The sequence below is a fragment of the Macrotis lagotis genome, chromosome 2 (genome assembly GCF_037893015.1).
Source record: "Macrotis lagotis isolate mMagLag1 chromosome 2, bilby.v1.9.chrom.fasta, whole genome shotgun sequence".
NCBI lineage: Eukaryota > Metazoa > Chordata > Mammalia > Peramelemorphia > Peramelidae > Macrotis > Macrotis lagotis.
The window spans coordinates 227,755,615-227,774,415 of record NC_133659.1 but is presented as its reverse complement, the minus strand read 5'-3'; the positions used below and the strand labels follow the sequence as shown (position 1 = coordinate 227,774,415).

Below are 18,801 nucleotides of genomic sequence, written 5' to 3'. Positions count from 1 at the left end.
GCCCCGGCGCTCCCGGCGTGCCGCGCGGTGGCTGCATTTGAAACGGTCGGTGCGTCCGGCTGCAGGATGAGCGCCCCTCCGCTGCCCCCGATGTGGCAGCTCTACCTGCTCGATACCCGCATCTCCACCTTCCAGAACTGGCCTTTCACAGAGGACTGCGCCTGCACTCCGGAGCGGGTGAGGCGGATGAGCCGCCGCCCCGGCGCCCTTGACCTCCCGGGTCTTCCCTTTGCCCTTGTCGCCCCAGCCCTCCCCATTCTGCGCCCGCTTCCACCCGCCTCCCTGCCCCCCCTGCCCCGGGCAGCCGCCCCCCCCCCCACTCCCCTTCTCATTTTTCCCCGAAGCCTCGACTTTTCCTCAGAATTCAGTAATTCCAACCTTGAGGCCTATTGCTCCCACCCATTGAGGGGTACTGTGAGTCTTTTGTGACTGTGCCCCTGGCAGTGTCACAATTAGGCCTTGTACCCCCCCCCCAGAAAGGGCGAAAGGACCCATGTGGGCACAAAAAATATTTATCAGCAACTCTGGAAACTGAGGGGATGCCCGTGTCGCGGAATGGCAGCGCATCTGAGGAGGGAGGGTGGGAGGAAACGGCCGAGGGGTCTCAAGTTGTTATCCAGGCCAGCGCTTTTATGTTCCTGGTGGAGGCCTGTGACTTACCCTAAATCCGTGGTCATGTGGCTAGTTAAGTGTCCTGGGTGTCCATCCACCTCAGATGAGTGAAGGATCTTGGTTCCTGTTAACAGCCCCATCTGCAAAGCCACACTTGGAGCTTTACAGAGGGTCTTCTCACCTAGTGGTAGCTAATTCGGTCATCAGGTCTGTTTTAAGGGAGAAGAGAATCCAGTTAGGAATTACAGAACTTTATAATTGGAAGAGATCTCTGATGTCATCTAGCCCAGTCCATTCATTTTTATGAAGAACAAGGGGATGATCAGACTTCTGATAACACTAATGTCCAGTATATCTGCACTATTAATTCCATCTCTCTAGAGCTGAAGAGCATGTTTGTTTCTTCATGTTCTTTGAGATTGTACTGGTTGTGTTGATCCAATCTTCCAAATTTTTCAAGTTGATTATTTTTAAAACTATTGCTGTTATTGTGTTATACTGATTTTGTAACAGTTCATATAACTCCAGGTTTTTCTGAAACCATACCTTTTGTTATTTCTTACTTCTTTTTTTTTTTTTTTTTTTTTTTTTTTTTTTTTTTTTTTTAGCAAGGCAATGGGGTTAAGTGGCTTGCCCAAGGCCACACAGCTAGGTAATTATTAAGTGTCTGAGGCTGGATTTGAACTCAGGTACTCCAGCAGCTAGGTGGCGGTGGATAGATCACCAGCCTTAGAGTCAGGAGTACCTGGGTTTCAAATCTGACCTCCGACACTTAATAATTACCTAGCTGTGTGGCCTTGGGCAAGCCACTTAACTCCATTACCTTGAAAAATCTAAAATAAATAAATAAAATAAAATGAACTGAGGTACTCCTGACTCCAGGGCCAGTGCTCTTCCACTGCACCATCTAGCCACCATTCTTTTGTTATTTCTTGAAGCATAGTAGTATTCCATCACATTCATATACCATAACTTGTTCAGCATTCCCTAAATGATAGGCATCCACTCAGTTGCCAGATCTTTGCCATCATAGAAAGAGCTGCTATAAATATTTTTGTATGTATGAGTCCTTATTCTCTTTGACTTCTGAGAATATTACTGTAATTGTGAAATTGCCATGTCTAAAGGTATGTACAGTTTAATAGCCTTTTGGATATAGCTCTGAATTGCTTTTGGACTAGTTCATAGCTTCCCCAGCAATGCATTATGTATGCTTTCCCACAAAACCACCAGTACGTTTATTTTCCTATTTTGTCATTTTCGCCAGTCTGATGTGTATAAAGGTGTTGCCTTAGAGTTGATTTTACCTGTTTTTCTCTAATTAGTGATTTAGACTATTTTTATTTGGTTATTGTTATTTTTGATTTTTTTCCTCTGTAAACTGCCTATTTATGTCCTTTATCATTTATTGATTGTTTACCAATTGAGAAATGACTCTTCTTATAAATTTGACTCAATTCCTTCTTATAAGTTTGACTCAATTCCGTATATATTTTAGAAATGAGACTTTACAAAAGAAACCTTCTGCAACTCTCCCATTCCTTCCAGTTTCCTGATTTTCTTCTCATTTAGCTGTTGGTTTTTTATGCAAAAGCTTTTTAATTTTATGTAATCAAAATGAACTATTTTTCCCTCCTGTGAACCTCTCTGTCTCTTGATTGGACATGAACTCTTGCCTAATCTATAGACCTGATGGGTAATTTCTTTCTAACTGCTCTAATTTTCTTGGACAAATCTTGGTAATCAGTGCAATATGTTGTTTGTCTAATAGTGATTCTTGCTCCTTTATCTTTGAGTTTGTCAAACACTTGATTACTGTGTTCATTTGCTTCTGTATATTAAGTACTTAATCTGTTCCTCAGATCAACCCATTTCTTACCAAATTGTTTTCTGATTATAACTTTGTAGTATAGTTTGAAATCTAGTATTGCTAGACCCCCTTACTTCCTAGTTTTTTTCATTGCTTCCCTTTAGACTCTTGACTTTTTGATCTTCTAGGTGAAATGTTTTGAAAAATCAATGAGATAATATTTGTAAAGCTCCTGTAGCATAATAGACTCTGTATAAATACTCCCTACCATTGTTATTGACATTATTATTAAAGAAGGACACCAAGATATGGAATGGGGCTTTACCTGAGGTTAAAAAGCTGATGAATTAAGAGTAGAACCTGAGACTTGTGACTCTTAGTTCAGTACTCTTCTTTCTTTACTCAGATGATGCCTTCCCTTCTTTCAATTCTGATACCTTTACACATGACCCAAAAAGGGTAATGTTCTGAAACAGATGTCTTTTCCCATTCTTCATAGCCCCAAATACCAGTAAAGATTCTTGATCAGTTTGAGCATTTCTAAGAATTGGAAATTCTTGTCTTTCCTTTTCCATCCTTTTTAGAGTTATTAAGGTAAAGCCTCTCACCCCTTTAGATGGACACACTTTGGGATTCAGTTTATGACTGTGCCCAAAACTAGAAAGAAAACTGGTACTCTCACTACTTACTCTCCTGCCTTTCTGGAGCCCTGTTTTCTTAAGAAGAGGCATTACTGCTTCTCTTTGGTGTTCCAACCATCCCTACCTACTTCTTTTGCAGATGGCTGAAGCTGGGTTCATCCATTGCCCAAGTGAGAACGAGCCTGATTTAGCCCAGTGCTTCTTCTGTTTCAAGGAACTAGAGGGCTGGGAACCAGAGGATGATCCTATGTAAGTGCTTGCCAGGCTGATCTAGCCTCAATCTGCATCAGAATTATACTCCTTACTCTTAAATCTAAATTCTTGTTTTGAAAAATTATTTTTATTTTGCAGAACAATAAATGCAATTTTAGACTCCATTAACTACCATTATAGCCATATTTGTGAAATGTAAAACTTTTATTCATGACAAAGCAGTATCTTAGTAGTTTGATCCTGTCTGCATTAAGTTCTTCTTATCCAATTAAATATTTCAGACCTATGAAATATAAAGGAACATGATGATATGTTTTATTTTTTATTCAATCATATATTCTATTCATATTCAGTCACAATCATTATTGTATAAAAATGATTAAAAAAATGGGATATTATGCCTTGAGAAGATTTAGGGGGACTGGATGATAGCAATCTTTAAGTATCTGAAAGATTGTCATGCGGAAAATCAAGCACTTTAAAGTGCCTACTGTGTTCCAGATACGTGGTAGGGATAGAGTTAAAGAAACAAAAATGAAGCAATCCGTGTCCTAATAGAGTTTATTTTTATTCTGTAGGAAGAGCTAGCCTCTTTACAAACAAGTATATTTTTTAAAAATATGTAGTTCTTAGATCAGTGTATACCATGAAACAATGTAAAGACTAACAGACTGCCTTCTGCGGGGCGGGGGGAGCAAAATTAGGAGGGGAAATTGTAAAATTCAAAATAAATAAAATCTTTAAAGCAAAAAAAATATGTAGTTGTTTGTGGGGGATACTTTGGAAACTAGAGAGAGGATCAGGAAAGGAAGTGGGTTCAGGTTGAGCTTTGAAGGTAACTGGGGATTATAAAAAGTGAAGGAATTCTACATTCTAGGATAGTTTGTGTAAAAGCAGAGATTGAGAAATGGAATATTATGTTTGTAAGAAACCATTTGTTTTGTAGAGTGTGAGAACAGAAATGAGAAGCTTAAAAGGCAATTTAGTCAGGTTGTGAAACATTTTTAAGTGCCAAACAGAAGAGTTTTTATTTGCTTCTACAGCCAGTAGAAAACCCTTGGAATTTACTGAATGAGGTCATGATAGGTTTAGACTTGTGTTTTAGTAATATCACTTAACCAGGTTTGTGAGGAGGGAAGAGATTTGAGTCAGGGTGCCAACTTAGAAGGCTATTTCATGTCAAATCAGTATGCATTTGTTGAGAGCCTGCTGTATGTGCAAATATAAATTTTTGAGATACAGAGAAAGACACAATCCCTGAAGGCAGCTAGAGTGCTGGGCCTAGAGTCAGGACGATCTGAGTTCAAATGGGACCTTAGACACTAACTAACTGTATTACCTTAAGCAACATAATCTCTATCTTCTTCAGCTTCCTCAACTGTAAAATGGGGTTAATGACAGCCTTTCCCTCTCAGGATTGTTCTAAGGATCAAATGAGGTAATATTTGTAAAGGACTCAGGGCCTGGCATATAGTAGGTCTCTAGAAATGCTTATTCCTTTCCACTGCCTTCCCTTTAAGATCAGTTTGACAACTGAATGAAAGATGAATTGAAGCAGGAAGACCAACCAACAAGCTATTACAATAGATTGAGTATAAGGTGATTGTGGGACTGTACCAAAGTGGTGACTGTGTCAGAATATCTGGAAATTGTGTATGTTTGGCATGATTGTACATGTATAATCTACATGTTTGATTGATTGGGGAGGACGTGAGGGAAGAGAAAGAGGAAGGGATAGAAATGCAAACATTTACAGCAATGGGAATCCAGCAACCCCTGATGACCTAGTGAAAAATTCCTAGCCATTATTGAAGGAGAAATAAAAAAAAAAATTTTTTTTTTTTTTAGTTTTTTTGCAAGGCAATGGAGTTAAGTAGCTTGCCCAAGGTAATTATTAAGTGTGCAAGGCCAGATTTGAACTCAGGTACTACTGACTCCAGGGCCGGTGCCACCACCTAGCCGCCCCAAGAAATAAAATTTTTAAAACTATTCAAGGATCCAGTAAAACAGATAGTTTTATCCACTGCTATAACAACTATTTGTTGTCCTTAGAAAATGGATGCCTGTAGCTTTCTCATAATCCTATTTTATTGAAGTGACTTGTTTATAAACAAGTTTATGAAGGATTTGGTTACTTCTTTCTTATCCTTGAATAAGTAATGTAATTGTTATTGTGATAATAAATCTTTCCAGTTGCCTTATAAATATTGCCCTTTTCTCCCTTGACTAATTCTTCCTTCTTCTACCTTTCCTCCTGTGAAATGCTTTACTTATCTTTTCCAATCTGTATTCTTTAAGTGTGACTGAAAGGTTATAAATAAAAAACAAATATGTACCTTATCAAGCTGAAGTTGCTATTAGCAAGCAGTCTTTGTTAGCATGCTAATAAAATTTCTCTGCTGGATCTTTTTCCAGATCATAGCTGCTAACTATGATTTGAAGCATGAACCAAACTCTGTCCTGGGCCCTCTTCTCCCACTCTATTATTTTCCTCAGGGATCTCATAGATTCAGATCATCTCTATACAGATAATTCTGTTAGGGAAAGAGTGTAGAGTCCCAGTTCTGGACTCCCTTATCCTTTCCCCAGGTGAGCATTGGAGGGGCAGGAGACAAGTACTCACTCCATCAAGAGCTCCAAGTGCTCCATTTATTTACCAAAACACCAAAAAAGTGTCTAAATACCTTTGCAGTCTCTAATCCATTCCCATGGCACTTAGCAGAACAAGGCTCTGATGTTCAAAAGATACCAGGTGAAGATAATTTACAATGTTCTCATACACAATGCTTCCCAAGAAAAGAGAAATACAACTTCTCAGGAGAGACTTTTCCTCCTCTTCCTCCTCCTCCCCTTTTTCCTTTCTTTTCAGGCTTACCTCTTAACTATTTGCTCATTTTTGCTTGTTATTCATTTTCCTTCTTACCTTTGTGTGTGGTAGGGATGGGAATATCTCCCTCTCTCCTCTTTCTACATATTTTCACTTGGTTTTCTCATTATTTGTTTTTTCTCATGACATTAGTTATCGTTTTTATACATATAACTCCAAAATACATATCTCTAACATTAATTTCTTCCTTAAGTTCCCCAATGCTGTATTTTTATCTGCTAGACATTTCTACTTGCAGGTTCCATCAGTTTCTCCAGTATTGTTAGTTTCAAACTGATCTTCTGTCTAAAACCTCCTTTTCCACTTTGCCAGTCCTCATAGTGACCTGGGTTTAAAACTATGTAGTTATGAATTCTTTCTAAAGGACCCCCATTCAAATTCTATTGAATTTTTACCTCCACAATGTCCCTTGCATCTCTTTCTTTCTATTTCTACTTAAAACACTTTAGATGATCTCTGTTCCTTCTTTCCTGGAGTATTGTAGTATTTTCCTTACTGTTTATCTTTGCCTCTATTCTCTATCTTCTCTTTCCTTCCCATAGTTGAAAAGTAATCTCCTATACAGATTTGACTTTATCACTAACCTGCTCAAAAACCTACAGAGGCTCCTTTTTTTATAGACACAAATCCTTCAGTCTGTTTTTTAAAGACCTTAACAATCTGTTTCTACCTATGCTTCCAACTTTATTTTTCTGTTTCCTTCATATGCTTTATTCTATATTCCATCCATCTCTGAACTTTTCTTTGTTGTTTAGTCATAGTTTGACCTATTCTGTTTAATGCTTATTTGTACAGGCTGTGCCCCCATTCCTGGGATGTATTCTTTTTACATCTTTGCCTGTTGAAACCTCCTTTTAAGGCAGGTACCACTTTGATGAAGCAAACTCTTATTTCTTCCTCTTCTTCAATGAAAATTAATGCCTCCCTCAAATTTCTTAAGGCATTTTGTATAAATGTTTACTTTTACTGCATTTATTTTATACCTACTTTTTCTGCCCCATTATATTGTTGGGGTTTTTTTAAGGTTTTTGCAAGGCAAATGGGGTTAAGTGGCTTGCTCAAGGCCACACAGCTAGGTAATTAAGTGTTTGAGATTGGATTTGAACCCAGGTACTCCTGACTCCAGGGCTGGTGCTGTATCCGCTGTGCCACCTAGCTGCCCCACCCCATTATATTGTAACTATTTCCTTTTTTCTTTGTATCTCCTCCTTTGCACCTTGAAAGTAGTTACTGTTTATTATATTTGAATATGAATTAGTGTTGGCAACCAAATCTGTGGTTTTGGTGAACTTGGGAAACAGATTATAAAGAATAAGGTATTAATAATAGATTATAGAATTTGATATGCTAGATTTCAGAAAAATCTGGAAGACTTACATAAACTGATGCTGAGTGAAGTGAGCAGAACCAGGAGAACATTATACACATTAACAGCAACATCGTGAGATGATCAACTATGATTCATTTGTCAAAGATAATTCTAAAAGATTTGTGATGGAAAATGTCATTCACATCTGGAGAAAAAACTGGAGTTTGAATGTAGATTGAAGTTACTGTTTTCACTTAAAACTTTCTTTTTTTACCTTGTAGTTTTTTATTCTGATTCTTTTACAACATGACTTACATAGAGATATGTTTGGCATGATTATACATACATGTTTGATTGGAGAGGATGGGAGGGAAGAGAAAGAGGGATGAAAATTGGGAACTCAAAATTTTACCAAAAATGAATGTTGAAAACTATCTTTGCTATAATTGTAAAAAAAAAAAATACAAAAGTATCTGACATGCTAAACATAACTTTATTTTTTATCAAGAATTCTTTCTCTTGATGTTATTCTGTATTCGTTTGTTAGGTTGGAACACAAAAAGCACTCATCTCATTGTGCTTTCATCAGCATTAAGAAGAAGATTGAAGAGTTAACACTCAATGAGTTCCTGAAACTGGACAAAGAAAGAGCCAAAAACAAGATTGTATGTATAGCTAAAAATCAGAATTAAGTGTGAGCCCTAAGCTTTTCTGGATCTAACTCTACAACAGTTTTTTTTAAACAACTTTGAAAAATCCACATCTATAAGTATTTATTGCATAGCTACTTTATACTTTGAGGATTTAGAGGTATAAGATCCCAATCCTGTCTCTATGGAGCTTCAGTCTTCCTGGGGAAACAAAATAATATACATTTTTTAAAACTTCTGAATAAAACACTTAGGTGTCTGATAGAGTAACCAGTTATCAAGCTTCTTCTCAAGCAACCTGGAGCATTTGTAGGATACATTAAAAGTACTTACATATTGTGAAAAATATCTGAACCATCATCATAAAAAAGTGGATTAGGACTGTAGGTAAATTGGGGAAACAAAATGGATGAGGATGTTATACTAGGTGATCTCTAACAGGTTATTTTAGCTCTAAAATTCCATTATTCTCTAATTTCAACTCAATTATCTTGAGTTGTCTTTCTCAAATTTCAACACACATACTCCTAGCTATTTTTCAATATCCTTCCTACTTGAAGACATGATGTTGAGATCAAGATTCAATGTGTTTGATTGTGGTTGATCAGTCCAGCACAACCTTGAAAGAATACCACAGGTTGGGCACAAATAGTCCCATTTGCATTTTGGGGATGGAGATGTCTCTAGATTTATGCATGCACATTTCCTTTTTTGCTCTTGATTCTTCTTTGCTCATAAGAGCACAACAACTTCTTTGATGCTGGCAAACCATGCTGGGTAGTCTTATGCCTCTCACATCTCACAATCAATACTTAAATAAATGGAAGGAATTTTTAAGGCAATGATTTGAAAGCTAATTGACCCAGTTCTTGAAGGAAATGATCTTTTGGATTGCTGAAGATTTTGGGGAATACATTATGAATGGGAGAAATCATATCCAGTGACTTAGGGGAAGTAATGAAAATAGGAGTTCTGTTGTCATAACTGAGGTAGAACTGTAAAAAATAAGGTTGGACAGGTAGAATGGAAGTTCTTAAAAAAAAAAATCAAGCAGAGAATTCAAGATAGTATTCAAATTATAAACTTAGTATTAGTATATTGTGACTTCAAAGAATACCACAGTTTGTGAGGAGTCATAATTGGGAGTCTCCCAAAAGGCACTGGAGAGAGTTGATATAAATAGGCTACAACATTTTAAAAAATTTCTTACTCATTTTAGACTTAAATACAAAACTTATCAGTAGAAAAAAAAAGACATTTCCACATTCCCATGTACACACAATAAAAGAGCATTTCTACATTTTCATGTTCACAGCAGAACATAGAATTCAATATAATTTTCTATTCAGATTGTTTACCTTATTTATGTAATAAATGCTGTACATTGTATTTATAGCTACCAGGTTTTCTGTGTTTCCTTCTAAATTTTTTGTACTTTGCAGTTCACTTCTTCTCCCACCCTAGAGGAAGTTATAATTACACATGAATTAAAAATATAAACTTATATACATAATATATATATATGTATGATCATACTATATACCTATTTCTCTGTTACTTTCTGTAGGCATTTCTAAATTGGAACATCTTGTTTATCAGATGCATGGACAGAACAATTTATGAATAAATAAGAGAGAGCACTGTGAGGCATGAAATGGACAGTTTTGGTTATATTAAATTTACAAGTAATCATACAAATAAAACCACAGCCAAGATTAGAAGGAAAGGAGAATTAGGGGAAATTTTTCAGACATGTTCTCAAAGGTTTCATTTTTCTCAAAATTACAAAGAACTTGGGGCAGCTAGGTGGCATAGTGGATAAAACACCGGCCCTGGAATCAGGAGTACCTGGGTTCAAATCCGGTCTCAGACACTTAATAAATTACCTAGCTGTGTGGCCTTGGGCAAGCCACTTAACCCCGTTTGCCTTGCAAAAAAAAACAACCTAAAAAAATAAAAAAAATTTACAAAGAACTTGTCAATTTATGAGAATGCCAGTTATTCTCCAATTGATAAATGATCAAAAGATAAGGATAATTTTTTTCATGTAGAAATCAAAAGTATAGGTAGTCATATGAAAAAATGCCCTAAATTATTATTGATTAGAGAAATACAAATTAAAACAATTTTGAGATATCATCTTATACTTATCAGATTGAATAAAATGATAGAGGCCCTTCAACTGGGGAATGCCTAGACAAGTTATGATTGTGATGAAATACCATTCTTCTACAAGAAATGATGAATGAGGTGATTTTAGAAAAACATGGAAAGATTTGTATCAGTGAAGGAAGCTGCTATCTGTCTTCAAAGAAAGTGACAAAGAAATATGTATAGTTTAGTCTGACATGTGTATGTGTGTATATATATATGTGGGTGTGCATATATGTTTTCATGTTTAATTATAACTTCTAAGATGGAGTGGAAAATGAGAAAAAGTGCAGAACAGAGAACAAAAGAAAATTTAGAAAAGATAGGTAGTTTTGAAAACAATATATATTATTTATTGCATAATTTAAAAAATCTGAAATGGAAATTTATGGTTGGTATTGAATCCTCTTCTTCTGTGTATATGGAAATATGGAAATATTGAAGCTTAAAATGAATAAAAAAATTTTAAAATTAATCTAGTAAATTCTGATTTCCTGAACATTTTCTTTTAAGTTTAAAGAAACTGAGCAGACCAATTTATACATGATACATTTTGAATATGTAAAGAACAGCCTTAAATGTACTATATATATATATATATTTATATATACATATATATATATATATTTATATTTCCATTTTTCTCCCCTAAAAGGGGACTGTTTCTTCTCTCCCCTTCAACCCCATCCAGTTTCTGGAACCATTTTTATTCTTGATTGGGGGGAAGAGTTCATAAAGGATAATTCAAAAAGACAGTGATAAATTTGATGCAAACTTAAAGAAAAGTAATACAACATGACGAATATGGAAATAGGTTTAACGTGAATTGTATATGTATAATGTATATCAGCTCACTTGTTTTGGAATGGTGGAGGGAGAAAAATATGGAACTCAAAATCCTAATAAAAGAATGTTGAAAATTATTTTTACATATACTTGGAGAAGAAATGAAAGGAAAAGAGAAAGATAATAAATGTAGACAGTTCTGGGTGATAAGAGAATATTAGTACCATTTATAGAAATAGGAAGTTGGAAAGAATACTAATACTTTTAATTTCTGAGGGTTTGATATGTCTGATTTTTTTCACCTTGGCTGAGCATTCCTTTAAAAAGCAAAGATGGAAGAGTAGACATGAAGATAATGGAAGAAGTTTTAGAGCAGAACTAGTTTGATGTAATATGTGTGAATAAAAAAGAGGATTTATAAGGAGCTGGTGATGGTGGATGCAGCACCAGATATTTCAGAGGTCAAGAATGGGAGCAGACAATGGTCATTGGGGTTTTTTTTTTGCTTTTTTTCTGTTTGTTTTTTTTTTCTTTTTAAGATTTTTGCAAGGCAAATGGGGTTAAGTGGCTTGCCCAAGGCCACACAGCTAGGTAATTATTAAGTGTCTGAGACTGGATTTGAACTCAGGTCCTCCTGACTCCAGGGCTAGTGCTCTATCGACTACGCCACCTAGCCGCCCTGGTCATTCAGTTTTAGGCAAGTGAGTAGTGATGGGAACAGAAGCCTCAGAGCAGGATGGAATAGATGGTGAGGAAATGGAATGCCCTCCAATCCAAAATGACATCTATGTTTTAGGGAGATTTCTGTTTTGTACTAAGTACATGTCTCCTGTCACTAAAGTCTGTCTCTGAAGGCTGGCTTATGATTCTTGACAATGGGAGATGCTCTGGGTTTCCTTCATAAAAAAAAAAAAAGATAAAGTTGATTAAACAGTGACATCTCTTATCAAGCATTGTCTGTGTATTTGATTGTCTTCTACCATAGTCTTAGAAAATATATTTAACTACTGAGATGAGTTTTTGAAGCCTTTTGAATTGTTATAATATCTTCTTACTTTGTTTATAGATAAAGGAAACCTCCCGGAAAAGAACAGAATTTGAAGAGCATGCAAAGGAAGTACGACATGACATTGAACAACTGGCTGCATTGGAGTGACTACTCTCCTTAATTCCTTATCCTGCAGCTTAATCATTATTTCTGAGGCATGTTCTCCAAATATTAGTGTGGAACTATTTGATGATGCCTTACAACAGAAGAGAACTTTGGAAATTTGAAATTAGACTTTATTATCTATTTTTTGCTTAAAGATGGTGCCAGATACAATTTGATTTCATTTTGTCCAGCTAGTGTTTATGTCATTGGTGACTTATCTTTTTTGACCTATTTTTTTTATTTTTGTATTTTTATATTGCTGCCCCAACCTTGCCAGGTACTAGATACAGACCTGGGTGACAAGTAGAAGGGACTAACAGCACTGAAAACATTTTTATATGCTATTCATGACTGATAAACTTTCTCATAGCTAGTGTACTGTTATAGTTATTTGTTGTCTGGCTTCTATCTCTGGATTTTGGGATTTGCAGTTGAAAATATTCTGTATGTGGTGAATTTATAATCCCATGGTAAATAATACAAGTAGTTAATCAAGGATGTAGTATTTTTATACTTAGTATAATAATACTTTGGAGTTATAGTGTATCATTTTTACATTGTACACAAAACAATTTGAATATTAATTCACCTATCACTATGACCTTTTGAAAGTACTGTTGCTTTTGTTTTATCCTTTCAGGAGTATATTTCCAGTGTAAGCTTTGAATGAAATCACATAACTTAACAAAACCTTTGAATGATGCCATAGCAATATCCATTTTTTATATTTCTACTAGTGAATATATTTAATGATTCAGCAATTTAAAATATAGAGAAATAATGCATTTTCAACCAGTACTGATCCTTTAAGTTGGTGGGGGTTTTTTCCAAATAACTGAAGCATTGTAAAAGGTATGAAGAATCTTGAAAAGAGAATCCTTTTCCAGGGCAAAGTAAAGTTGCTATTGTGTTTTGCCTTCATTTGTTAAAAGAAGCTAATTACAGTGAAAAAGTTGTACAACTTGTACAAAATCAAATTCTCATAATGCCAAACAAGTCTTTTCCAAGATCCTATCCACCCTGCTGTTCTTTTCCCCTAGAAGAATTCCCAAAGACCATATTACTTTTCCTAGGAGTACATCTGTGGATGATGGCAGCAATAGGTGGAATAGAATACTTGAAATGTGTCTAGTGAGGGCTGCTTTATATTATTGTTTCTATTAATCTTTTCAGTACTGATTAAAACTAAGCAGGCCAATCTTCTCTTAACTTTCTGTTGGAGTATGGTCCAATGAATTTTTTTTAAGACTGGGTTGAGGGGTGGCTAGGTGGCGTAGTGGATAAAGCACCGGCCCTGGAGTCAGGAGTACCTGGTTCAAATCCGGTCTCAGAAACTTCATAATTACCTAGCTGTTGGCCTTGGGCAAGCCACTTAACCCCGCTTGCCTTGCAAAAAACCTTAAAAAAAAAAGACTGGATTGAAACACATTTTTTCCATAAAAGTCATATTTTTAGAATGCTACTCCCTCTCTGCTTCTCTAAGGTCATAAAATTCAAGACACTTGGGTTCTGGTCACTCTTTAAACTCTTTAAAGTTTCAATTAACATTTGAAAACCCAGGGTTTTATTATTGTGGTAGGTATAAAATTAGAAAAACCAAATGGGCTATAATTCATATAGAAAGGAAAAGATTGGTGAACTTAAAACCCTAAGTATGATATGTTTTCAAATTTGGTTATTTTTTCTGTGGCAAGTCTTGCTTTCAACTTAATCTACCCTGTTGAATCATTTCTTGACATTTAGAACGTAAGTTGTTTGAGGGAAGGAACTGACTATGTCTTGTCTCCCCCAGCATATACCAGAGTATTACACATAGTAGGAGCTAAATAGATGCTTCTTGAAAGATCATCATTTTAATTTTTTATTACAGACTGTCATGGACTGAGCTGTTAAACTAAAACACTTAAATAGTTCTTCAGGAAATATGAGTCAGAAAAGTTTTAAGTTTAGACAGATGTACTCAGTTGCTTTGCATAATTTAAAGAAGGGGTACAGCAGTAGGTATGAGAAAACTAAATGACATTTCCATCCTTTTAAAGCATAGAGCATCATTCAAAGGTTTTAATGTAACTTCATTTTCTGTATTGTAAATTTCCTAGGATATTACAAATTCCTATTTAAAAGTAAACACATTATTCCAAAGCTTTCTCATGAAGACCTATGCAAACCTCTAAAGTATGAAGAGAGAAAAGCCTTATTTGACAGAAGTTGCCACTCTAAAATTGTTAAAAAAAAAACAAAACCAACTTACCATGAAGTCAGTGGACCATGTGATTATGGTCTGGGGTGGGGACCCTGTGCTATCTGTATTTTTCTGAAGGATAATAATAGAACCCCTAAAAACTGCTCAGTGGGTAGCATTATGGAGATACATACCTGGTCTGTTTTGAGAAATCTTTTGGTCTCAAAGATGAAACTATACCACCCATGCTTTCTCAGTAGTTTCATTTTTGTTGTATTTCTATAGAATTGTTATCTGAATCAGTAATGGGAGATAGAATTTGTAATAGCATAGACTTTTCTCAGCATGAGTTATCCTGGCTTTTCTATAGCAGATTAAAATAATTTCATTTTACCCACCTTCATGAAGTTAAACTGAAGATTAGATTGTTACAGTGCTACTTGAAGTTCCCTGAGGATAATTTTAAATTTTTTGGAGAAATAAAATAGAGGACATTTCCTTCCAAATACTGCCATAGAACTTTTTGAGTTTTCAAAATCTTTTTTTCAGATTTTTTCCTGTGGTCCCATCATAGTCTTCTGAATCACCTTTTTCTGATGCCACAATTGAAACTGGATCATTTATTCTGGCAAAGGAATTGAACTGGTATTGGTCTGTCCTGTAAGAACCACACGAGTTTCTGGACTGATTTCTGTTAGTGACATCAGGACTTCTTCCTTGCAGAAAATTAGTTGTGAAAGATGTGCTCCAAAATAATGTAAATAAAGGAAGAGAAACATCAATGAAATATTTTTTTTAAAGTGATAGATGGGAGGGCAGCTAGGTGGTGCAGTGGATCCCTGGAGGATCCGAGTTCAAATTTGGCCTCAGACACTTAATTACTTAGCTGTGTGGCTTTGGGCAAACCACTTAACCCTGTTGCCTTGCAAAAAAAAAAAGTAATAACTGGGGAAATTTAGAAGACACATATAAGGATTTTGTTATTAATATGTTACAGTTTATGTATGCTTTAAAACAAGCTATTTGAGAAAGTGATGGTTTTGTCTGTAATTGTTTTTTTTCTGTACCTTTACATATGGAAACGTTCATGTTAATGAGTGTTAAGTTCATAATTTGAAAAAAAAATTTTAAAGAAAGATGTGCTCTGGCTTAATCTCTTGTGCCAGACCTTAGCCTGTGACTGAGATTTTCTTCCCAATTTGGAGGATGTTGCAGTTTTTTAAAGGGAAAGGGAGGGAAAGGTCATAGCCTTTATGTTCCTTCTCATAGGACTAAATGAAAAAAATTATATAGTGCTTACTGTGGCCAATCCCTGTGCTAATTACTAGCTGAGTTAGTTAGCCTTGAAGATCTTTATTGTCTAAATGGGAAAGGCAGCACATAATTCAGGAGGAAGAACTATTATATGGCAACAGGACTTGGAAATGGAAAGTGCCTTGGGGAAGGGGCATTGTTTTCAGCAAGATAAGGCTCATCTGTCACAGAACCAGGGATCTGACCCTTGAGTTTCAGTGGGAAGAGGTGGATAGAATGCAATCAGCATACCATTGAGATCACTGGGAGAGGCTGGTTTGTTTAATTTTTAAAATTAAGTTTAGTAACTGATTTTTATTTGACCTAGCAGGGAAAGAAGGAAGGGGGGACAACTGTGCTTTATATTTATATTTTATTCCCTTTGCAAAGTGGGAAATAAGAATGTAGTTCCTAGGCTTTGATTTACTGTCTATTTTATAAAATTGACATTAGAGATTATGACCTCAGTTTATCTTTTTCTGCTTGAAAAAATTTTAAAGAAAGAGTTATTGAACATAACTTATCCTATTAGTATCTGATTTTATACCTATTAATGAAATCTCATTAAGTTATCCATTGCAGTTTGTAGATGGGTACTGAGTGTAATTCTTTAGGTAGCATAAATGGAAATTATTTTTAAATGGTCTTGTCATTTGAGGTGTATGATTGACTCAACATCCACATGTGGTTGACTCTCCTTTCCTATTGCTGTGGCTCATTGTCAGTCTTCATATCCAATAGTTGGTTCCTATTACCCTATAGATATGACTTTGGAAACATCAGAATTTGACTCATTTTTAGTTTACTTTGAAATAGCTTTAGTTCTTTTTTACACTAAACCAAAAAAGCCTAGAACAAATAAAGTTAATATTATTAGACTTAGATGTGATGGAAATAACATCCAATTTTATAGTTAAAACTTTCCCCATTGTTTTTCTAAGTTTCTCAGGAATCTATATGGTTGTTCAAAAATCATTTTCCATCCATTTGGGAAATGAACTTGGAAGTGGGTCAAGCAACCCAGTCTCTAGTGAATCTTAACCTTACCTTCTTTCAGCTGCTCCAGACTGACAATATGAAGCTCCCCTAAGCAGAGAATAATTTCTGGTTACTAGGGAGTTGCCACCATTCCTTTGGACCTGAATGGTACCAATGAAGGGCAAGATTCAGATTTGTCTTCAACAAACTGGTTATATGCCTCATTTTCTCTTTACCCTCTGGTCCTTGATTTCAGTGTTCTTGGTTACACTAATCCCCCTACCCTTTGACTCCATTGTTCAGTTTCTGTTTCCAGATCATCCAAGGCCCTTTGGTGTTCTTTTTGGTCTATTTGCAGCTTGATATTACCTGATCTGAGTTCAGAAGCTGTTCTCTGCTTCCACTACCTCTGCTGTTAATACTACTACCTTCATAGCACTATAGCCGACCATCCCTTTTTCTTTTAAAATCTGACTTTCAACCCTTCTCCGATAGCACACAAAAGGGGCACTCAGGCAGCTGTGAAGACTCCTAAAGATCTGCTGATTTATCTTTATGAATGAAAGTCTTTCCTAGGCAGGTTAAGATAATTGAATTTCATTTCCTTATATCTGGGTACATGGTCAGTAGTCTTCCCCACCTTCTTCCCTCCAGCCACTTGAATTTTTTGAGACATGGGAAAATATTTGTACACCTTTCAACTCTTCATTTATTCCCCATATAGCCCCAGGGGACTAGTGCCAAGCCAGTAAATTTCTGTTAGAAAACTGGAGAAGTCTCAAGGAAAGACCAGAAATGTGGAGCAAGGAGCAAAGACAGAAGCCATACCTAATGATGTCTCCTCAAAGGCAAGGGCTTCTACTCCCATTACACCTAGTCACAGCTAGTTGTATTTATGCATGGGTGCACACAGTGCAAGGAACACAAACCTAGATATTTTGGACATGGATAGGACACATCTAGCATTAGGTGACCCATTAAAGACTGATTTTATTTTCATGAATGAGAAGTATAAACATGGGAACATCTCATACAGGGACCTCTGCATAATGTTCCATTTAATACTTAGCAAAGGAATACTTAGCAAGCATTTCTGAGAAATGAATGCTAATTGTGGAGAACGGAATGTAAATTATGGAGGATATTTAAATTGTGAGAAATGCATATGCAACAACATATTAACAAAATAATAGGAAGAAGATGTAAACAGTGGGAAAATATAAATTGCAGTAATGTTACAAGATATTTCACTGCTTTATACACTGGATAGAAATGAGGGGAATGGAGTAGTGAGTGGGGAAGAATTCCAGGTTGATTTATTCCCTCAAACAAGTAATTAAGGGCAAGATTTTTGTTTCAATCTAGAGCAGATCCCCCACTTCCACCCCAGAGTGTTAGTAGCAGCTTATCTGTGAATTCCAAAATGGGTCCTACATGGGGCATTCCAGAGCCTTTCCAGTCTCCTTCAATCTCTCTTCCTAGTGCTGCTAAACATAGAAGAGTAAGAAATGTTATAACTGAAAGGGACTTTTGTCATGAATGAGGAAATTAAAGCAAGAGAGGAAGTAATTTGCTCAAGATCTCACAGCTAGCAAGTAGAAGAGCTAGAATTTGAATGTAGTTTTCCTGACTTCTGAGCTGAAAGCTAAAACAATTCTTGTACATAAAAAACTGCTGCCTTTGGGAAAATGTAGATGCTTCCCTTTTTTTAACCATGTCCATGATCAAATTAGCTTCACCTTCAGAATGGGGAGAGAACCAAGAGATTATTTGATATAGTGAATCCCAGTCAAAGCATGAAGAAGATACCTAAGTAAATGATTATGGTTGGGGGGGGTGGGAGGGTGCGATGAGGAGAACTGGAGGGACAGCAAAATGAGGCATAAATTACAGTCATAACTAAGATTTAAAATTATGAGAGGATACTGGAAGCAAAGAGAAAGTCATGACAGTGTTTCAGTTATTGGTTGATGTACTGTTTCCTATTCAAGAAACCACTGAAGGCTTTTAGGAGGTCTAACTGTTCTGTATTATTCACCCCCATGCCAAGCAATCTGGATGCACCTTGATATTGGGACTGGTTGCATACTTTGTGGTTTAGAATATTCTGATAAACTTTCTTAGGCATATATGCAA

At 36.0% G+C, this 18,801-nt stretch overlaps 1 protein-coding gene across 1 annotated transcript; it reads left to right on the top strand.

The window, feature by feature from the left end:
• Nucleotides 1-6: 6 nt before the first annotated feature.
• BIRC5 (baculoviral IAP repeat containing 5) lies at nucleotides 7-18,493 on the top strand. The gene is made up of 4 exons (XM_074225043.1): nucleotides 7-177; nucleotides 3,203-3,312; nucleotides 8,020-8,137; nucleotides 12,126-18,493. Exons 1-4 carry the CDS (start codon nucleotides 67-69, stop codon nucleotides 12,213-12,215), a joined length of 429 nt encoding a protein of 142 aa, XP_074081144.1. The 5' UTR covers nucleotides 7-66; the 3' UTR covers nucleotides 12,216-18,493.
• Nucleotides 18,494-18,801: the final 308 nt, after the last annotated feature.

Excerpts from the sequence above, each read along its gene's own strand:
- BIRC5 (XM_074225043.1), top strand. The coding sequence starts at position 67 with ATGAGCGCCCCTCCGCTGCCCCCGATGTGGCAGCTCTACCTGCTCGAT. Across the intron at positions 3,313-8,019 it reads GAACCAGAGGATGATCCTAT|GTTGGAACACAAAAAGCACT; the intron begins GTAAGTGCTTGC and ends TTCGTTTGTTAG. Across the intron at positions 8,138-12,125 it reads AAAGAGCCAAAAACAAGATT|ATAAAGGAAACCTCCCGGAA; the intron begins GTATGTATAGCT and ends CTTTGTTTATAG.